The 23,990-nt window shown below is 35.2% G+C and overlaps 1 protein-coding gene across 5 annotated transcripts in view; it reads right to left on the reverse strand.

The window, feature by feature from the left end:
• Nucleotides 1-252: 252 nt before the first annotated feature.
• Nucleotides 253-23,990, reverse strand: part of PLEKHA1 (pleckstrin homology domain containing A1) — an 83,618-nt gene continuing 59,880 nt past the window's right edge. For 2 of the 5 annotated variants that reach the window (XM_056802967.1, XM_007478863.3), the window contains 4 exons: nt 15,871-15,935; nt 14,964-15,027; nt 5,797-5,886; nt 253-2,884 (listed from right to left, as the gene is read on the reverse strand). In XM_056802967.1, coding sequence (XP_056658945.1) covers nt 2,570-2,884; nt 5,797-5,886; nt 14,964-15,027; nt 15,871-15,935 — 534 coding nt within the window. In that variant the 3' untranslated portion in view covers nt 253-2,569. The other 3 variants (XM_007478865.3, XM_007478864.3, XM_056802977.1) reach the window with 3 other exon arrangements.

Below are 23,990 nucleotides of genomic sequence, written 5' to 3' on the forward strand. Positions count from 1 at the left end.
TTTAAGAACTCGATTCTGGCTGTTATGCTACAGAAGAGCTAAAGAAGCTAAAATGAACAACAAAGAACTGAAATTCAATCTGATCAGTTTATTAGCTAGTCATTACAGTATTCAACCAGTTTGGGGGGGGGGGTGGATATAACTTAATTAAACTTAAATTTAAGTAAGTGAAAAAAGGAAGAATTCAGGTAAATATGCTTTCCCAATTATGAAAAAAATTTTGCAACATAGTAAAAAAAAAGGAAGCAACTATTAAATTATCCAAACTAATTTATTGACAATTCAAAATGTGACATATTTACAAGAAACAGCACAAGTTCTAAAATAATTTAATTTTCATAGATTTATAAAAGTATTGATAAATATTAGGAGACCCTGACAATTATCAACCACAAGAACATTTTCCTATGCTAATGAACTACCATAGTAGTTCTATAAAAAGTTCTAAAATGGAGCTAAACTTTTGCCTCCACCAAATATGTCAAATTGTCAATACCAAAATATACTAAAATGATCATGCAAGGTAAAAGTTGTACCAAAGAAAGTTAAGTTCAGGTCTAGAATGAAGTGTTCTTCACAGGTATGCTTTCAGAAATGTTCAAAATAACTACTATTTTTGATACATCAGTTCAGCAATTTTAAATTGCTTTAGGAGAGTTCAATTATGAAATTAGTTTTCATAGGCATTTGACAAGAGACACAAAATACATGGCATAGATAGCTGGTCTCAGAGATAGGCAGGAGTGGGTTCAAATCTCACCTCTCACACCTATTGACTAGTGACCATAAGCAGTCACTTACATCCCAACAAGTTAACTCTGAGGCTACAAATTGGAGAACAGTTGCCGATCTGCATTGGTTAGAGGGACCAGGAATCCTCTACACCAATGAAATCACAGATCTAGACCAAAAAACAAAATTTAAAACAATCTGATAAAGAAAATGAAAATAGTTTACAAGTACAACTTTTTAAAAGTTAGCTTATGAATTTAAAAAAAACCCTCAACAATGGCGTCCTTTATCCATTCTGATTTTTTAAATTGTTTTACTTAATTCTGGCATTATGCAGATTCCTTGACCCTTAGGTCCCACTATTTTAGTAGAAAACTTCAGTATTTCATAGACAAGAAATCAATTTGGAAAATAAAGAGACCAACGTGACATGTTATCTATTAATTTTCAGAAAACAAGCTACCGTAAAATGGCAAATTTTAATCACAAAAATAGCAGCACATAAAATTCAAGATTGTTTGGTTAAAGCAAATGTTTTCAAAACTGATCACAAAATGGTACATGCTCAATTTAGATTTACTATTAAATATCTGAAATTTAAAGATTCCTTAAGAAGTATTGTTCATATTTATGACATATAATATAATGTATATCCAGAATTCAGTTTTAGAAATGTACATATTGCACAGCTAGGAGATGTAATATCAGTATTCTGATATCCCTAGCATAAGACGTTATCTTAAATAGTTTAATACAAATTATACTACTCAAAAACAATCTCATCCTAAGGTTTTAAACCAGTAAGGTAGGGTCATGAACACATTGATCTCAAAATGTTTAGAAACAAAATGAGAAAACACAGGCACTTGATATAGATTATCAGTGACAAAAGTTACAGGCCACAATTGAATGACTAAGAGAGGTTCATCAATTATGTCTTTACATATAAAATAAACTTGAGGTCTTCCACTGATCCAAATATAGAAACAAGAATTATTCACAAAACATTGATAAGAAAAATCAAATCTCTCAAAAAACTCATACCAAATAATACAATTTTCATCATTGAACAAAGCAAGGCCTGATGTAATATAAAATGTATTTAATTCAAATGTCTAGGATGTAGTAGTTTTGAGTTCCCATTTTTCCCTTAGTGTAATCCAACCAAATCCTTATAAAGATGGTCCAATAATAATACCTGATGTGCAAAAGCTCCCACTCACCTTAAGAACCAGTGCATTTAAAAAAAGAAGAAAAAAAAAGATCTAATTTCCAAAATCACCAACATTCTAAAGAAAATTTTGCAGCACCACAGACTTAAGATGCAAATAGTATCTTAGCATGGTAACTTTTCAAAAGAGAATGCTGATCAATTAAAAGGTATGGATATTGAAATACTTAAAATGAATTTTCATATCAACCTTTAAAAAAAAAAGACAAATATAACCCCCCCCCCAGTGAATGTTTTTAATTTCATATGTATGAAATTGTCAAATTTTCTAAGACTGGTTTACACAAATGTGCAATCACTCAGAAGAAAACATTTTATTTCTTAATAGGTGCTTAATCAGTATTTACTGAACCAAATTTAGATCATTAGTACTGAAACACATTCTTAGTATTTTAAGAGATTGGTTCTAATATTTGGCCATTCTCTATATTACCCAGGAATACCAGGTAGTAAGAAAAACAGGTTAGAGGCAGTACATTTCATGTAAATCTTCCCCAAATCTATTTTACCCTCTCCATTTCTTTTCTTCTCATCTTTGGCTACAAGCCCCTATAAAAGGAAATCAAGCATTTAAGGGGTGGATCATTATCTCCCAAAGCTTCCATTCTATACATCACTAACTGGAAGGCTTGCATCATCCAGATCCACTAGGTCATTATCCCTTTCCTGAGGGCCATTGTGATTTTGAGGTTTCGGCACAGCTTGTACAGTCATTTTGGAAGCTGGTTCTCTTGGAGTGAGAGTCTGGACCTTGAAGTTCCCTGGTTTGGCCTTGGCAAGAGATTCGTAAAATCCTCGCTTCTCCATGGTAAAGCTTGAGCCCAGAGAGTTGTGGCGAGGGGCTGTGGAATGTGAGGTGGCTGCTGTTGCACTGGCAGAACGGAAAGCATAGTTGGATTCTGAAGAACAGTTGGAATGCTCCTGTGAAGAGGAGTGTTGGTCAAATATGGTTATTAGGAACAAAGGAGTGACTCAGTGTGAGACTCTGAAAAACGAAGCACACACAGACACACACAACATGCACACATGCACACACACATAAAGCAAAGCATGAGCCATGGTAGCACAAATAAGCAGGTGCTGTCAAAGCAATGCATTTTTAAGGGTGAGTGTATAGCAGTGAGAGCCAACAACCATTTCAGCTAAGAAACCAGTTATATGTGTGTGTATATGTATGTGTGTGTATGTGTGTGTGTGTGTGTGTGTGTGTGTCTGTCTGTCTGTCTGTCTGTCTCTCCCTAAGGCTAATCTTGGCAGCTCCAGAAACTGTATGGACCTAAGCTGTTCTAATTAGTAAAGTGTTCCACTGATAACTGAAAAATGTATTCTAATGGAAGGCTAACAGAATGATCTCATCTAAATAAAAACACTATATCCTAAATTCAATAATGGGAACTATCCTCCATACTATGTTAAAAAAGAAAAATATTTGTAGCTCAAAATAAAAATACAGATTACAGAAAAGGAATCATCAGTGTTGGTGTTTGTTTTTTGTTTTATTTTCAAAAAAAAGATAGTACCTGACAACCTGACTTACTCTGAATTTTTTTATTTCACCATTAAGCAATGTCTTTAGACCTATAGTGTTAGAGAAGCATGTAAGTAAAATGTTTATTGAAACAAACTTCATACATTTTTTACTGATTGCATCAGTGGATATGCTTAAATAAGACTGCTAGTCTAACTGGCTATAACTATATAACAAACACACTATGTTCTTTTATGGCTTTGAAAACAAAATGCTAAAATTGCTCAAATATTAGTTTCCCTATGATAGCTTCATTTCATCTGTGTTTTCAAATGTCAGGCAGATTATTATTATTCAAGAGCATGTACATGTATGAATTTGCATATACCTGGTCATTAGGTCAAAAGTGAATATCAGATATGAAGAGTAATGTAAAAATTGGAACTCTCAAAGGAATTTATTAAACTAATTTTGACATTAATTACTCCTAATTTTAAGCTTTATTGTAGCTGATGTTATCTATCGAGATGTTTATTTTATATACCATAACACATGTATGGATTTCTTTGGCCACTTGTCTAAATTTTATCCAATATAAATAAAACCTGATAACTGGTTAGTGTTGACAAAAGCAGTTATAATAACTGCAAGAGGTAGTTTAGTTAACTCAACTTTCTATGATAAGTGGTGAGTAGTGTGAAAGTCCTAGCCCTCTGTTAAGAAGGCAAATTTATGAGAGCCCACATACGTGCTGCATTCACCAGTTCTTGATGTATACCTCGGTATACAAGGATTCGACAGCCTTCTGGCCTGCCGCATCTGGAACACAGTGCAAAGCTAAGATTAGAGTTAACCTATACTTAGGAGAAGGAGGAAAAGAGAAAAAGTGTTGCTGAGAGAGAGGAATAGCTAGAATGCCCAATTTGCCCCCACCACAAAGCACAAACACCCTTCTCCAATTTTTCCTTGCTCCAACACCCATTGCTTTTGCAGAAAGACTCATACTTTAAAGCTGAAAAGTTCACAGGGACCATTAGGTTAAAAGAGTTACTACCTATATAAGATTTCACTTATAATTTTAAAAACCTATACATCTAATGACTTGAATGTTGAAGAACAAGCAAAAACTGGTTTCTAAGTACTGATCTGTTTGTAAGAAATATATCACCACTAGGAAAATATATGACTTGGACTTATCAACATTTGAGTTGTGATTATTATATGACACTGTGAGTTCTCTAGACTGTGGTATAGAATTTCAAGAACAGGTGAGAACATCTCTTTCATAGCAGAGTTTAGAGTTCTTAATCATTGACCAAATCTTATTCCTTGCTTGTACAAATTAAATAAATACTTGAAAATTTACTACAAATACGGAATTATATAGGTGTCTTTCTAGTATTTTTGAAGGAGGAAAAAACCTTTATTGTATCTTTCAGCACTTATGCCATATTTGAGGCTACAAACCTAATTTGTCTCTATGTATTAAAATCATTCTAAAGGTACCTAGTAGGCAAACCCAATGCTTTAGGTAAAGGACTTTATTCCTTATGATACTGCCAAGTAAATATAGTCATATGTTACACTGCACAAAAATGATTTTAAATTATCTCTATGAAGAAGAAATTCTACTTTCACACATATAAACTGAAGTACTCTCCCTTGCTTTATGGATCTGGATATTGACTGGATTCTGATCAAAATGCAATCTAATTGAGTTGTTATATCAAAGAAGATTTAAAGAAAAGACAATTTTCAATTCTCTTCATAGATATAAGGACATATCAGGGCTAGACATGCAACCCAAAAATGGCACTGTAGGTCTCCAACAACAAAAATTAATTCACACTTAATCACATTGAAGGTTCCCAAATTTGAAAATATTTGGATTAAGGTTCAGTACCTTTAGGGTAGGAGATAGACTTTAGGACAGATGTAAATTGGTCCTCAGGATAGTAAAAGTTCCCTAGTAGTAAAAATGACTTAAATCGCACAATTGATCAAATAAAACCTAAGTTTTCAAAAATTTGAAAAACAATTTTATACTAAGAATTAGTGGTTGTTGTAAATCGATAGTTATTAAAACTTTACCCCAAGACTTAAGATTAACAGACCAAGGAAAACACGTTTTCCTGATTGTGCATTTAGACAGTACAATGCACACAAAAAGGTACAAATACATAACACTAACAGTAAGCATTAAATTAGAAATGCATTATTTTTGCAAATCTAGTTGGTATGACAGTTATCATGCAAAATACTTCACTACAAGAGGAAGACAAGAAGGATTAAGAGGAAGGAAAAGATATACAAGTTCATATAATAGAAATAAACCTTAGAAAGCAAGAAAAGCTCAGAAACATACAGAAGTTGCTGATCTTCCAGGTCCCCGTTGTGCTACTATGGCACCAGAAATAGCTTTAATCCAATTATGCATCTCCTCTGGACTGTCAGCCTAAAAGGAAAGACAAGAAAATATTTCATCCTATTTTCTTAAAGAGAAGCTTCCATTTTAATAAAATGTGAACTAATTTATCTTGTGTCCATATTGAATATAACGATCAAAAGATATTATTAGAGCAATAGTACTCAAACTGGAGCCCTGGAGCGTGGGCTCAAATCTGATTCTGCCAGATAATTCTGGACAAGCCATTCCCAACTTTAGGCATCAATTTCTTCATTGGTAAAATAAGAAGGTTGGAGTAAGTTCTCTAAATTCCTGTTGTAATGATTATTTATGAAACAAACACTGATGCTTCTTAAGGGATGGTATTTGAGGGTCTAAAGGAGTTAGTTGAGGAGGAAGTAAGGTGCTGATTGGTAGAAGCCTAAATGAAGAGGCTCCTATTCTCTCTCTCTCTCTCTCTCTCTCTCTCTCTCTCTCTTCTGGGCTATGCTATCAAGGGGTGTTACTCAAGAAATTGGGTTCCCCTGTTATAAGTGGGTGACAGGGAGATGAAGGAGTCTCCCCTATTAGGTGATGTAAGGATACCCCTAAATTCCCTTGCACAAAATGGCCAGAAGGATAAGCCTCCCCTGGGTCTTCTAACTCAGCAGCGTTACCAGAGAAACAATATATACTAACTTTTCTAAAATTCTACTCAGATTCTTAATTTCTTTCTTACTTTTTGGTTAGAATTATCTAGACTGAAATGAAGTGAAAGTGAGGTTTCTCACTATTAGTTTTATTATTTCTTCCTATAATTCACTGAATTAGGGATTTAGATATCATCAAAATACATATATGGATATATTTTAGTATTAATATTAATTCATCATCTATGATGCTTTTCAGTAAAATGTAGCTTCTCTACTCTATTTATTTAATTATTTTTTTTGCTGTTGCTTTGTCTCCTTTTCCTTACTTAAAGAGAGATCAGAGTTTCTTATCCTTTCTTTCTTGCCTTTTAAAACCTTTGTTGAGACCTACCTTCTGTGTTTAGAATTTTCTTTGCTTAGGAATAATCTTTCCCTTAACCTGCAACCCACTCTCAATTCCTTCTTATTTCCCTATGGAAATACTTTTTTTCTATGCAATTCTAACTGTACTATTTTTTTTCCTCTAACCATTTCAGATAATGGTGAATTCAAGTGTTACTTGTTCCTCTTACTCCTTTTTCCTTGTCTGGGTAGACTTCTACTTGTACACTGACATTGTGTAAGATAACGTCCTCTCTCCATGCACCCCACTGCCTTTCAAGTATAATCTTTAAAAATTTTAAAGGAAAACAAAATACTCTCAAGGCTTTTCTGTCTAATTAAGCCTTGTTGATAAGAGGGCTCTATGGGGACACATGTAGCAATTCCTTCCCACATCAGAATGTTAAGTTTGGTTTCTTAAGAATTTTCACTCATATTCATTTTCCCATGTTTCTCCTAACTCCTATGTTTGTACTTCAAAGTTTCCATTCAGCCCTGCTCTTTTCATTAGGGATGCTTAGAAGTCCTTTATTTCACTAAAAATCCACTTTTCCCCTGTAGGATAAAACTGAGTATGCTGGATAAGATATCTTGGTTGTAAGCCTTTATATTTTGCCATACTGAATATAAAATGCCAAAGTTCTCCACTACTTTGAAGCGGTACCTGATAAATCTTGTGATCTTGATGATGACTCCTAGCTAAATGTTCTTGAAACTTTTCATTTTAGGGGTTCTTTCAGAAGATGACTAGTAGTGTCTTTTTATCTCCAATTTGTACTCTAGTTCTATAAGATTTGTGCAATGTTTTTTAAAATGATTTTTTTTAATATACCATGTAGGCTCTTTTTTTCCAACATGGCTTTCAGTAAATCAGATATTCTCCTTGTAACCTTGATTCTGAAGTAGTTCAATTTTTTTCTTCCTTGATCGGTTTTCTAGGCCAGTTGTTTTGTTACCAAGTTTTGCTAGGAGATACATTTTCTTCTATTTTTTCATATTTCCCCCTTTGTAACCCCTCAGGTTATTTGGTCCATTCTGATTTTCAAGGAGTCTTCTTTTGCTTGAATAAGCACTTTATGTCTTGTGTCAAGCTATTAATTCTCTTTCCAATTCTTCCTTCTACAGCTCTCACTTCTTTTCTAATTCTTTCCCCTCATAATCTCACTTCATTTATAAAAAAAAAATAATGTGTAACTATTAAAAAAAACAGCTTCTTTTCTTTTAGGAACTCTAGTTCAGAATTTATGCCCAAAGTTCTGTTTTAATTCAGGGTTTTGCATATAAATGCTTTGGAGTGATTCCCTTCTTCTAGATTTCTGTCTTAAACATTCTTGTCACTAAACTAGCTTCTTCTAACTTTTGGTATTGTTTCTTATTCTTCCAGCTTACTTCTTGACTTCAGACTCTGTTAGGGTCTACTTCTGTAAAATTCTAGAGGAAATGGCTGGGCCATCCTTGGCCCTGTTTTGTGCCTTCTTGGATCCCGCTATTGCTTTCTCAGACACCACATGTTATGTGTTCAAGCATATCAGAGAAAATTAAGGATAAAGAATTGCAAGTTTTCAATGTTGCCAAAAAGGTTTTGATTCAGAACAAAGTCCAAACACTACTCTCCTAGTCTGAACTCTACAAATTCCTGATTTAGGTTTGGGTCTGAGCAACACAACTGTGAGGCTTTCCTCTATGTAGAGCTCCAGTGGAATATTCTGGGCTCAGTCACCATCAGTCAGTTGGAATGCTCTGTAGGTATGGGTTTCCTGTTCTGGTTATTCTACTACAATTTGGCTTCAAACTAGGTTGGGAATTAGATGTTAGATTCTGCTCCATTCCTGGGGTGAGTGATCCATCTGCTATTGTCTTCTGTACTTGCTTCTTCCTCCTCCAAACCCAGTCTAGGTCTTCTAATCTTTTTTTTTTCCCCTTCTCTGGTCCTGACCACCTGAGGCATGGGCCCCTGTGAGAACAACCTGCCCTGGTCCCTTGCTCCTAGGCTCATGTCCCCTCAACACTCCCCAGTGGGTCTATGACCCGATTCTGGGACAAGAGTAACAGGGCTGCCAAATGGCACCTGTTCCTGCTCCCCGAGTAAGATTATGTAACTTTTTGCCTGACCTGGGACCCCTCCTTTCCCTTTCTTTGTTCTTCATAACCTTTTATAAAGGTCCCCTCCCCTCCTTGACACAACCTTTCAAGTCTTACTCCTTACACCATTACTACCCCCACATAATTTTCAATCCAGTGGCACTGGTTTAAAAATATTTGCAAATAAAGGCATACAAAGCAGTTGTACTGGAGTAAGCACATGGTACTTACTCCATTTCCCATCTCTGTGCCTTTGAACTAGCTCTCCTCAATTCCCAGTTCTCACCTCCACATCCTCAAATTCTTAGTTCCTTTCAAAGTTCATCTCAAATACCATCTCCTATAGGTAAACTTTTCTTGATACCCTTGGTTACTAGTGTCTTCCCATCTATTCTGTTTCTAGCTGTATGTACCTATTTATATATGTATTTACTACATTATAATGTAACTTTCTTGAAGGCAGGGACCATATATTCTTTTTTTTTCTAACAGAGCCAGTTAATAAATGCCTACTGATTAATTTTAATAGGCTGCAATCTGCATATGCCCAGTTCTTCTTTCAATTCTTTCTTCTATAGTCTTACATTTTTTCCAATTCCTTCCTCAAGGAGAAAAGCTAGGTAAGAGAGTAACTGAAGCACTGGACTAGAAATCAGGAAGTTCTGAGTTCAAATCCAACCTTATACACCTGGACAAACTTGTTAACATATATACAAACTTAAGCTCTGTCTGCCTCAATTTCCTCAGATGTAAAAACAGGATGGCAATAACACCTAGCTCCAGGGCTGTTATGAGGATCAAATGAGATATTTATAAAACTCTTAGCATAGTTACACTTTATAAATGCTTTCCTTCTTTCCTACTTCCTTCTACCATAGACCTTTTCAAGAGACCTTTGAGTAATTTTCAAATTCAATTTTTTGAAACTATAGTATTCTGAGACTCATAGTTTTGTATTACAAAAAAAAAAATGCTGGTGTTTATAGAGATGGACTTTTGTTTCAGAAATAAGTTTGAGGTTTTAAAAGAACTATATAATTAGTAAAGGCTTATTCTCCTCACTCAATTCTGGGCCCAGCACACAGTCCATTTTTTACTATCTCTGAAATATATATAAATATATACTGATGAACAAACATTAGTTTTGTCCTGTGAATCTTAAAACTATTCAGACTCTACTTTAAAAGATTTGATTAAGCTATTCCCCATTTTTTTTTAAAAAAAAAACCCTTACCTTCCGTCTTGGAGTCAATACTGTGTATTGGCTCCAAGGCAGAAGAGTGGTAAGGGCTAGGCAATGGGGGTCAAGTGACTTGCCCAGGGTCACACAGCTAGGAAGTGGCTGAGGCCAGATTTGAACCTAGGACTTCCCGTCTCTAGGACTGGCTCTTAATCCACTGAGCTTGGAGTTACTTGATCAGGAATGTATTGAGAATTTTAAAATTACTCCACCCTACTCAGACAGTGTCTTAGAGGAAGATAAAGTTGCAAACTCCTGATTGAACAATGAAAAGTCCCTAACTCATACTTATAATAAAGCTAGAACCTTAAGCTAGGTCTATTTTTAGATCTAATACAAAAAGGTGCTAAGTATCTATAAAGGTTAAATTCATCACTAAAAGGTCAAGTAACTTACAAAAGGCAAGCTGAACAAAGAGGTGTGAAGTACTCAGAGGATTTAATCTAACCAGAGAAGGTGAGAACCAAAGAAGATGAGAACTAAGAATAGGCAGTCCTGGGAAAAAGTCTCTGTCTCTCTCTCTTTGTCTCTCTGTCTCTTTCTCTCTTTCCTTTAATTCCTTCATTTATATTAATTAAAATCTCCATAAAACCCAGCTGACCTGTGTATTTTCATATTTGGGGATTTTCCCATGGCAACACTCATTTAGATTTTAAGTCAAAACACTAAAATTATCCTTTACAGTTTGGCCAAAACCTTTACAGTTTGGCATTTACATTTTTTAACATTCACAGTTTTGGCAACCACATTTTGGTGGTTTACAGTCCACTCAACTTTATATCAAAGTTTGGACAAGAGGTTTCTTTCTTTTGGTTTTTCCTCTAAGATCAACTCCCAGGACTTGATATAATTAACACAATGTAATCTGCAAACGGGAGTGCGGAGTGGGTCTAATCATTTTCAGGGAGTCCTTCTTTATTGAATTCTGTGCTAGACATCTTCCATGGCAGATATAAAAACATAGCTAGTGAGCATGTCTGTTTTAAGCTTCACTTGATATTAATAATCTAGAGGGTCGATTGTTCTGTTCTGTCTGTTCTGACACCTTCTAAGGTACTTTATATGATATTGATAGCTAGAAAAGACATACTTTGTTGGAGAAGACTCTAAGTTGGATTTTCCCCTAGCAAATCAAATATTTTTTTTAACAGTAAACCAACCAAAAAAGCATAGGGAAACCTTAAATTTTCCTATGCTCTGCTAGAGTTATTACTTGTGAAAATCTGCCTATCCTTATATTGGACTTTCAATAACAATGGTCTTGATATTTTAGACTGTTCTCATAAAAATACTACAGAAGTAGGAAGAAAAGGCATACAGATGGATAGTTATGGTTGTTTTCTCAATCATATTTCAGACAATAATAAAGTTCAAAAAATTTTCCTATGCCTTTGAGATCTTCCTCTTTCATAAACCTCCAGAATCAATTCCCCATTATTTTCAAAATTATGTAGTCTCCAGTCTAAGAGTCTTCTGTCTATCTGGTCTAAAGCAGTTGCTTTTCTTCTCTTGTTTTTCTGTATTTTTTTTAAAGTCCTATTACCACTTTCTCATGAAGTATATCTGGGACCATAATGTTAAGAATTTGAATGAGGCAGAAGCACTGTCCTTGATAGTGGTTATAGATTTTTCTCATTTTTTATGCTTGTATTCCTTATAATTTTGTCCTTAAATGCCCTTAGAATGACTTTCTTACTTGGGATCTCTGGCCAATATATTTTTCTCCAAGGCTTCTATTTTATAAAATGAAATCTCAAAATCAGGGACTGGTCCTGTGATATAAGAAATTCCCAGATGAGGGAGTGCTCTCTACCAATGCACAGTGGTTTCTTTTTCTGAACATTCTCTCTTAGAAAGCTGCCTAGAGTACTGAAAAGTTCCATGACTTGCCTAGAGTCACATAGTCAATTTTAAGCCAAAGGCATTACCTGACACCCTTCTCTGAAAAAAAAAAATTAATACATTGTCTTTTTTTATTATGAACTTCGAAATGGGCATATTAATACATGTAGGATTTTTAAAAAAGGAATCTACACAAGAAATTACTTAATTCTGTTATATATGGCTTGTCCTTTTTTTTTTTCATTACATTTGTGGGGGTTTTGTTCTTTTGTTAAAATCAACTTTAACATGGTAGTTCTGACACTGCTCTAATTATATTCCTTTATGAACTTCCTTTTGGTCTCTTTTGCTTATTTTTTTAAATGATCAAGCACAGCTCTTTTTTCCCTTTTTGTTAGTGTTACTCTCATTATTCTCCTCCTCCATCCTTCACAAGATTTTACAAATGAGTGTCAAACATAAACTGACATTGTCTGGGCAGGTCACTTAACTGCTATTTGCTTGTTTCCCCAAGTGTAAAATGGGGATAACAAAAGTACCTATTTTACAGGGTGGCTATAAGGTGTAAATGAGATATTTGTTTAAAAAAACCAAACACACACACACACACACACACACACTTAGCAAGTACCTTCACATTTCACATGGAAGAGATTGTATAAATGAGTATTTCCTTTCCTCCTTCAACCTTTCTACTTGGAAAAGAGATCCAGAGCATGCTGATGAGTCAGTTCCTTGACTATTTTCTATCTCCTCATTATGACAATTGATTTATATTGGTTAAAGTTTTCTAGAAAAATAATCTGTGTCTATGTTTGTTCTTCTATCCACTTTCTCATTTTAGGGAAATGGATTTAGTTTAAATTTAGTTTAAATAGTTCAGGTTGGTCACTGATTTTATGCCTTTCATTTTTATTCTCTCTCCTGGTTTTACACTACTTTTGATACACACTTTAACAAGTCAGTAATATGACACTATACAGAGATGGCTGGTTCAGGAATGACTCCAATATGAGTAAAGTACCATTTTCTTTCTGTTAAAATATGAAAGGGCAAGGGACATGAAAAGGTAGTTTTCAGATAAAGAAACTATCAATAAGCACATGAAAAAGTGTTCTAAATCTCTAATAATTAAAGAAGTTCAAAATAACTCTGAAATACCACCTCTCACCTAGCAGGTTGGCCAATATGACAGTAAAGGAAAGTAATAAATGTTGGAGGTTATATGGCAAAATTGGGACACTAATACATTGCCGGTAGAGTTGTGAATTGATCTAACCATTCTGGAAAGGCATGCCCAAAGCACTGTAAAAGACTGCCGGCCCTTTGATCCAGCCATACCACTGATGGGTTTGTACCCCAAAGAGATAATAAGAAAAAAGACTTGTACAAAAATACTTGTAGCTGCGCTCTTTGTGGTGGCAAAAAATAGGAAAACGAGGGGATGCCCATCAATTGGGGAATGGCTGAACAAATTGTGGTATATGTTGGTGATGGAATACTATTGTGCTCAAAGGAATAATAAAGTGGAGGAATTCCATGGAGACTGGAAAGACGTCCAGGAATTGATGTAGCGTGAAAGGAGCAAAACCAGGAGAACATTGTTCACAGAGACTAATACACTGTGGCACCATTGAAAGTAATGGACTTCTCTACTAGCAGCAATGACCCAAGATAATTGTGAGGGACTTATGAGAAAGAACTCTATCCACACCCAGAGAAAGAAGTGTGGGAGTAGAAATGAAGAAGAAAAACATTTCCTTGATAGTTCAATGGAGATATGCTTGGGGAAGTATAGACTCTATTACAAATATCAATACTATGGAAAGAGGTCTTAATCAATGACACATGTAAAACCCAGTTGAATTGCTTATCGGCTGTTGTGGGGGAAGGGAAAAGGGAAGAAAAGAACATAAATCATGTAACCATGGAAAAATATTCTAAATTAAATAAACAAATTATTTAAAGAAAGAGAAAATAAATGCAAAACTTATTTTATGTTAATTGATGTTTGCTATGTCTAGTGCCTCCTAATCTTGTGTTTTTTTTCTGGTTTTTTTTTTTTTTAAGAAGTAATCTTTGGGGGGGCCACTGGGTAGCTTAGTGGATTGAGAGCCAGGCCTAGAGATGGGAGGTCCTAAGTTCAAATCTGGCCTCAGATACTTCCCAGCTGTGTGACCCTGGGCAAGTCACTTAGCCCCCATTGCCCAGCCCTTCTGCCTTGGAATCAGTATACAGTATTGATTCCAAGATGGAAGGTAAGGATTTTTTTAAAAATTGAAAAAAAAAAGAAAAAAAGAAATAATCGTTGGGATTTTTTTTTGTTTTTTATTTCTGAACCACATTTTTCATCATACTTTTCAATATCCTACTTCTATGTCCACCTTTAAATCAATTTGAAAAGTCATATCAAGTTTTTATCTCTAGGACATTTGAAATGGAAATTGGCACATGAATTTTCATTTCTTTAGTGACTGCATTTTTACAATACAAGATAACCAAATAGATGAAGAAACTATAATCAATTACCCTACAATGTTAAGATAATTAACTCTTAATTTTTATCATAATTTATCATAAAATTACAATAATAAGTAAAATAGAAAATTAAAGGCTTGCCAAAAAAGTGAATAAAATAATACCTAGCACCCCAAGAAAAATAGTTTCAGCAGTTATGAATCAATAGCTATCATTAGACAGCAAATGAAACAAAAAATTTAAATTCTAACAGCATTTTTTTCATTCTAAAGTAATTTAAGGATATTAACAATGGAAAGATTATTTTCTATTTCTTAAGGATTTAGCACAAAGAGAGCCTTCCATATAAAGTATTTTTCTTTATTTATGGAGTATAATTTTTTTAACTCCACAAATGACAGATTCTAATACATGCATTACATTAATACTACCTTCTATTTTCTTGTAGGATCTCAAAATAACTATCTTACCTGCACATAAAAGGTTCTAGATGTTGTTACAATTTCAAAGAGATTATCCCTCATCATTATGTCACTGTGAAAACAAAAATATCCAAATGTTAATACTACATGCTCATCTTTCATCTTTTCAATAAACAAATATAAAATCAAGACTTTAAAAAAGTAAACTTCAGAATAAACATGTCAAAAATCAAAGTCTTAGATTAATTTAAAGAAACTCAAATTAGCAACTATTATTTAAACTTTATTTTAGTTTTTGACTTGAGCATGAAGGTAAGGACAAAGCATTTTTATAGTGCCTACTTTGTCAAGTGCTTTACTAATATCTCATCTGAAGAAAAGAAAGTTATGGCACATCCGTATATTACATTTATAATACAAATAAAAATGTTTATGTTTAAGGATCTCAATTTCAAGCTATTATATAAGTTTTTGATTATCTGTGCATGGTTCTATCTGCTGATTAAGCATACTTTCCTCCCTCTCCTCCATATGTTGGTTTCAGTTTCAAAGCTGTTTTCTATTTTATCTTTGGACAAACATCAGCAGAAATGACAAATTATTCAAGCAAGTTACATTTGTAGCTCTTATGAGTACTAAAATTAATCTAAAAAAAAAAAACATTTCAAATCAAGTTGTCCAAATATAGACTATTTGTATTAAAATTATTTTTCTCTAAAAGCTTATAAAAATTAAAAATATATTTCTAATATTTTGTTTTGTCATGAAGATCACAGAAAAATCTAATCTTTTAAATGTGACTTTTTAAAAATAGGTGTCAAATAAGTTCTCAACTATAAACAATTAAATAATGAAACTAAAAAAAAGTTGACAAGTAGATATCAGAAGCCAGAGACATATCACCTATTCAACTATGACAAAACATTTAAACAGGATTTAAATCAGTATTCCTCACCTCTGTTTGCATTCTTGAACTTTATGAACCTCCTTAAGTGGTATTACCCTGAGAGGTTCCTTTTCCTGCCAAAAACCAAGTCAACACATTATTTTTCTTTTAATATCATTTTCAGGGTTAGTTATTTTCCTTGGGAATCAATATTAAAACTTAATCTTCTAATCAGTCATCCAAAACATGATCACTACAAATCAAATGCAAAACTTCATGCTATAAAGAGAAAACTGGCAGATCATCCCTCAAATGTCTCATGCCTACCTTTAGGAAAAGCCTGACTTACTTTTAAGCTATTAAAATGAGTAATTAGGTTTCCTTTTTCACAACTCTGAAAGACTTGAAAGTAGAACAATGCAATTATAAGCCATGATTCCAAAAGAATGAAGATGAAATATCTCCTAAGAGGAAAGTAAGATGCAGAATGGTACATATATTTTTAAGCACAGTCAACAAAAGAATTTGCCTTCTTTTTCCTATGTATGTTTATTACAAGGGTTTCTTTCTTAAAAAAAAAATTTTTTTCCAATGGGGAAAGAGTGGAAAGGAGAAAAATAAATGCATGTAAATTTTAAGAAATAAAAAAAAATTAAGGTTTTTATCTTGGTAATTAAAAACTTAAAAGGAAATAATAATTCTCATTAAAGAGGCTTTTAACGCATTACAAATATATACTAACGAAGAGAATCAGAGACAAAAGAGGTCTCAAGGAAACATGTGAAAAATGTGGGTTGGTCATGTAGTTTGAGTGAGGTAATAAATAACCAATGGACAGTCCACATGTTCCACCAGAAACATCAATATATCAAGAAAAAGTGAGGAAGGTCTCAAAATGTTGAATAGAGACTTCCGGTCAAGATGGCAGCTTAGAGAAAGCTAAAGTTCAGATCTCCGGAAACCCTTCCCGACTGATCTCAAACTATAAGCTCCTAAGCCGCCGAAATTCAAAACGATCAACAGCACAGACCCTGGGAATCCTCCTCCTGGACCTGGACCTGGATCAAAAAGTACGGCCCCCCTCAAAAGCCAGAACCCGAGATCACTCAGACCTAAGGGGTAGGAGCGCAGAGTCCAAGGCTCCGGGAAGCCGCAACCCTGCGCCCCTCAGAGAGCAGGGTCCTCTGAAACAACAGCAATCCTCAGGGCCGACAAAACAGCCTCACGGCCAGCTATTCTGAAGGCAACTTCCGGAAAGCAACCCGACCCATTCCAGTCGAGGGGGCACCTTAGCAGCAGGGAAACAGAGAGAGCTGGGGGAGAGTGTGGCCCCCTGGTCCGACCCTTCCATTCCAGTTCCAGTGAAAGTCATTGCCTTAAGGCATACTCAGTTTAACCCAGGGAAAGCTCATAGAACCGACAATCTGCCCAGGACTAAAGCCTCTGAACACCAGACAGAGATAAGAAAAGCTAATCCTCCACATTCAGAGATGGCAAACTCCACAGAAGCACAGAAGCCCCAAAATCCCAAGAAAAATAAGAAGAAAGGGGCAACTTTGAACACATTCTACAGAGCCAAAATACAAAATACAGAGGAGATAGAAGACGATACACAAGAAAATGCTCCGAAACCTTCCAAAGGAAATGGAAACTCTCCACAAACCCATGAAGAATTTGAATCAGAAATGACCAAAAAGATGGAAGCCTTCTGGGAGGAAAAGTAGGAAATAATGCAAAAGAAATTCACGCATCTACAAAACCGGTGTGACCAAACTGAAGAAGAAATCCAGGCTTTAAAGGCCAGAATCAGGCAACTGAAAGACAACGATCATGTAAAAGAGCAAGAATTAATAAAGCAAAGCCAAAATACCAAGAAATTAGAATAGAACATAAAATATCTCACTGACAAGGTGACAGATCTGGAAAATAGAGGGAGAAGAGATAATTTAAGAATAATTGGACTTCCAGAAAAGCCAGAAATAAACACCAAACTCAACATCGTGATACAAGATATAATCAAAGAAAATTGCCCAGAGATTCTAGAACAAGGGGGTAATACAGCCACTGACAGAGCTCACAGAACACCTTCTACACTAAACCCCCAAAAGACAACTCCCAGGAATGTAATTGCCAAATTCCAAAGCTCTCAAACAAAAGAAAAAGAAAGCCAGGAAGCCAGAAAAAGACAATTTAGATATAAAGGAATGCCAATCAGGGTCACACAAGACCTTGCAAGTTCTACTCTGAATGATCGTAAGGCATGGAACATGATCTTCAGAAAGGCAAGAGAGCTGGGTCTTCAACCAAGAATCAGCTACCCAGCAAAACTGACTATATACTTCAAGGGAAAGTATGGGCTTTCAACAAAATAGAAGATTTCCAACTTTTTGCAAAGAAAAGACCAGAGCTCTGTGGAAAGTTTGATATCGAAAAACAAAGAGCAAGGAATACCTGAAAAGGTAAATATTAAGGAAAGGGGAAAGGAGAAAAATGTTATCTTCTTCTTTTACTCAAACTCTCTTCTATAAGGACTACATTTATATCAATCTATGTATACTAACATGTGGGGAAAATGTAATGTATAAATAGGGGGTAAAGAAAGACCAAATAGAATAATCTTTCTCACACAAAGATTCACATGGGAAGGGGAGGGGAAGAAAACTCCTATAAGAAGGAGAGGAAGAGAGGGATTTTTACTTAAACCTTAATCTCAGGGAAATCAACTCTGAGAGGGAAAAACATCCAGATCCATTGGGATCTTGAATTCTATCTTTCCCAACAAGGGTAGGGAGAAGGGAAAACCAAGGGGGGTGGAGGGGGAGAAGGAAAACAAAAAGGGAGGGAAAGAGAGGGGGGAGGGGGAGGGAACAAAAAGGGAGGGACTAAAAAGGGAAACATCAAGGGAGGGGACAAGGGGGACTGATTCAAAGTAAATCACTGGACTAAAAGGTAGAGCCAAAGAAGAAAAGGTTAGAATTAGGGAAGGATATCAAAATGCCAGGGAGTCCACAAATGACAATCATAACTTTGAACGTGAATGGGATGAACTCACCCATAAAACATAGACGAATAGCAGAATGGATTAGAATCCAAAACCCTACCATATGTTGTCTTCAAGAAACACACATGAGGCGGGTTGATACCCACAAGGTCAGAATTAAAGGATGGATTAAGACTTTCTGGGCCTCAACTGACAGAAAGAAGGCAGGAGTGGTAATCATGATATCTGATAAAGCCAAAGCAAAAATAGACCTGATCAAAAGGGATAGGGAAAGTAATTATATTTTGTTAAAAGGGACTTTAGACAATGAGGAAATATCATTAATCAACATGAATGCACCAAATAATATAGCACCCAAATTTCTAATGGAGAAACTAGGAGAATTGAAGGAAGAAATAGACAGTAAAACCATATTAGTGGGAGACCTGAAACAACCATTATCAAATTTAGATAAATCAAATCAAAAAATAAATAAGAAAGAGGTAAAAGAAGTGAATGAAATCTTAGAAAAATTAGAATAGACATATGGAGAAAAATAAATAGGGATAAAAAGGAATACACCTTCTTCTCAGCACCACATGGCACATTCACAAAAACTGACCATACATTAGGTCACAGAAACATAGCACACAAATGCAGAAAAGCAGAAATAAGGAATGCAGCCTTCTCAGATCACAAGGCAATAAAAATAATGATTAGTAATGGTACATGGAAAACCAAATCTAAAACCAATTGGAAATTAAACAATATGATACTCCAAAACCGTTTAGTTAAAAAAGAAATCATAGAAACAATTAATAATTTCATCGAGGAAAATGACAATGGCGAGACATCCGTTAAAACCTTTTGGGATGCAGCCAAAGCGGTAATCAGAGGTAAATTCATATCCCTGAATGCTTATATTAACAAACTAGGGAGAGCAGAGATCAATCAATTGGAAATGCAAATGAAAAAACTAGAAAGCGATCAAATTAAAAACCCCCAGCAGAAAACCAAACTAGAAATCCTAAAAATTAAGGGAGAAATTAATAAAATCGAAAGTGATAGAACTACTGATTTAATAAATAAGACAAGAAGCTGGTACTTTGAAAAAACAAACAAAATAGACAAAGTACTGGTCAATCTAATTTTAAAAAGGAAGGAAGAAAAGCAAATTAACAGCATTAAAGATGAAAAGGGGGACAGTACTTCCAATGAAGAGGAAATTAAGGCAATCATTAGAAATTACTTTGCCCAATTATATGGCAATAAATACACCAATTTAGGGGATATGGATGAATATATACAAAAATACAAACTGCCTAGACTAACAGAAGAGGAAATAGAATTCTTAAATAATCCCATATCAGAAAATGAAATCCAACAAACCATCAAAGAACTTCCTAAGAAAAAATCCCCAGGGCCTGATGGATTCACCAGTGAATTCTATCAAACATTCAGAGAACAGTTAATCCCAATACTATACAAACTATTTGACATAATAAGCAAAGAGGGAGTTCTACCAAACTCCTTTTATGACACAAACATGGTACTCATTCCAAAACCAGGCAGGTCAAAAACAGAGAAAGAAAACTATAGACCAATCTCCCTAATGAATATAGATGCAAAAATCTTAAATAGGATACTAGCAAAAAGACTCCAGCAAGTGATCAGAAGGATCATTCACCATGATCAAGTTGTAGAATTTATACCAGGGATGCAGGGCTGGTTCAATATTAGGAAAACCATCCACATAATTGACAACATCAACAAGCAAACCAGCAAGAACCACATGATTATCTCAATAGATGCAGAAAAAGCATTTGATAAAATACAACACCCATTCCTATTAAAAACACTAGAAAGCATAGGAATAGAAGGGTCATTCCTAAAAATAATAAACAGTATATATCTAAAACCATCAGCTAATATCATCTGCAATGGGAATAAACTAGATGCATTCCCAATAAGATCAGGAGTGAAACAAGGATGCCCATTATCACCTCTACTATTTGACATTGTACTAGAAACACTAGCAGTAGCAATTAGAGAAGAAAGAAATTGAAGGCATCAAAATAGGCAAGGAGGAGACCAAGTTATCACTCTTTGCGGATGACATGATGGTCTACTTAAAGAATCCTAGAGATTCAACCAAAAAGCTAATTGAAATAATCAACAACTTTAGCAAAGTTGCAGGATACAAAATAACCCACATAAATCATCAGCTTTTCTATATATCTCCAACACAGCTCAGCAGCAAGAACTAGAAAGAGAAATCCCATTCAAAATCACCTTAGACAAAATAAAATACCTAGGAATCTACCTCCCGAGACAAACACAGGAACTATATGAACACAACTACAAAACATTCTCCACACAACTAAAACTAGACTTGAACAAATGGAAAAACATTAACTGCTCGTGGATAGGACGAGCCAATATAATAAAAATGACCATCCTACCCAAACTTATTTATCTATTTAGTGCCATACCCACTGAACTACCAAAATACTTCTTCACTGATTTAGAAAAAAACATAACAAAGTTCATTTGGAAGAACAAAAGATCAAGGATATCCAGGGAAATCATGAAAAAAACCACATATGATGGGGGCCTTGCAGTCCCTGACCTTAAACTATATTACAAAGCAGCAGTCATCAAAACAATTTTGTACTGGCTAAGAAACAGAAAGGAAGATCAGTGGAATAGACTGGGGGAAAACGACCTCAGTATACGATAAACCCAATGATCCCAGCTTTTGGGACAAAAATCCACTATTCGATAAAAACTGCTGGGAAAATTGGAAGACAGTGTGGGAGAGACTAGGAATAGATCAACACCTCACACCCTACACCAAGATAAATTCAAAATGGGTGAGTGACTTAAACATAAAGAAGGAAACCATAAGTAAATTGGGTAAACACAGAATAGTATACATGTCAGACCTTTGGGAGGGGAAAGGCTTTAAAACCAAGCAAGATATAGAAAGAATCACAAAATGTAAAATAAATAATTTTGACTACATCAAACTAAAAAGCTTTTGTACAAACAAAACCAATATAACTAAAATCAGAAGGGAAACAACAAATTGGGAAAAAATCTTCATAGAAACCTCTGACAAAGGTTTAATTACTCATATTTATAATGAGCTAAATCAATTGTACAAAAAATCAAGCCATTCTCCAATTGATAAATGGGCAAGGGACATGGATAGGCAGTTCTCAGATAAAGAAATCAAAACTATTAACAAGCACATGAAGAAGTGTTCTACATCTCTTATAATCAGAGAGATGCAAATAAAAACAACTCTGAGGTATCACCTCACACCTAGCAGATTGGCTAACATAACAGCAAAGGAAAGTAATGAATGCTGGAGGGGATGTGGCAAAATAGGGACATTAATTCATTGCTGGTGGAGCTGTGAAGTGATCCAACCATTCTGGAGGGCAATTTGGAACTATGCCCAAAGGGTGCTAAAAGAATATCTACCCTTTGACCCAGCCATAGCACTGCTGGGTCTGTACCCCAAAGAGATAATGGACACAAAGACTTGTACAAAAATATTCATAGCTGCGCTCTTTGTGGTGGCCCAAAACTGGAAAATGAGGGGATGCCCATCAATTGGGGAATGGCTGAACAAACTGTGGTATATGTTGGTGATGGAGTACTATTGTGCTAAAAGGAATAATAAAGTGGAGAAGTTCCATGGAGACTGGAACAACCTCCAGGAAGTGATGCAGAGCGAGAGGAGCATAACCAGGAGAACATTGTACACAGAGACTAATACACTGTGGTATAATCGAACGTAATGGACTTCTCCATTAGTGGCGGTGTAATGTCCCTGAACAACTTTCAGGGATCCAGGAGAAAAAAAACACCATTCATAAGCAAAGGATAAACTATGGGAGTGGAAACACCGAGAAAAAGCAACTGCCTGAATACAGAGGTTGAGGGGACATGACAGAGGATAGACTCTAAATGAACACTCTAATGCAAATACTATCAACAAAGCAATGGGTTCAAATCAAGAAAACATCTAATGCCCAGTGGACTTACGCGTCGGCTATGGGGGGTGGGGGGGGGAGGAAAAGAAAATGATCTATGTCTTTAACGAATAATGCTTGGAAATGATCAAATAAAATATATTAAAGACAGTATACGATAAACCCAATGATCCCAGCTTTTGGGACAAAAATCCACTATTCGATAAAAACTGCTGGGAAAATTGGAAGACAGTGTGGGAGAGACTAGGAATAGATCAACACCTCACACCCTACACCAAGATAAATTCAAAATGGGTGAGTGACTTAAACATAAAGAAGGAAACCATAAGTAAATTGGGTAAACACAGAATAGTATACATGTCAGACCTTTGGGAGGGGAAAGGCTTTAAAACCAAGCAAGACATAGAAAGAATCATAAAATGTAAAATAAATAATTTCGACTACATCAAACTAAAAAGCTTTTGTACAAACAAAACCAATGTAACTAAAATCAGAAGGGAAACAACAAATTGGGAAAAAATCTTCATAGAAACCTCTGACAAAGGTTTAATTACTCATATTTATAAAGAGCTAAATCAATTGTACAAAAAATCAAGCCATTCTCCAATTGATAAATGGGCAAGGGAAATGGATAGGCAGTTCTCAGATAAAGAAATCAAAACTATTAATTAGCACATGAAGAAGTGTTCTAAATCTCTTATAATCAGAGAGATGCAAATAAAAACAACTCTGAGGTATCACCTCACACCTAGCAGATTGGCTAACATAACAGCAAAGGAAAGTAATGAATGCTGGAGGGCATGTGGCAAAGTAGGGACATTAATTCATTGCTGGTGGAGTTGTGAAGTGATCCAACCATTCTGGAGGGCAATTTGGAACTATGCCCAAAGGGCGACAAAAGAATATCTACCCTTTGACCCAGCCATAGCACTGCTGGGTCTGTACCCCAAAGAGATAATGGACACAAAGACTTATACAAAAATATTCATAGTTGCGCTCTTTGTGGTGGCCAAAAACTGGAAAACGAGGGGATGCCCATCAATTGGGGAATGGTTGAGCAAATTGTGGTATATGTTGGTGATGGAATATTATTGTGCTAAAAGGAATAATAAAGTGGAGGAATTCCATGGAGACTGGAACAACCTCCAGGAAGTGATGCAGAGCGAGAGGAGCAGAACCAGGAGAACATCGTACACAGATCGAAC

Source organism: Monodelphis domestica, chromosome 1, assembly GCF_027887165.1.
Source record: "Monodelphis domestica isolate mMonDom1 chromosome 1, mMonDom1.pri, whole genome shotgun sequence".
NCBI classification, from domain to species: Eukaryota; Metazoa; Chordata; class Mammalia; order Didelphimorphia; family Didelphidae; genus Monodelphis; species Monodelphis domestica.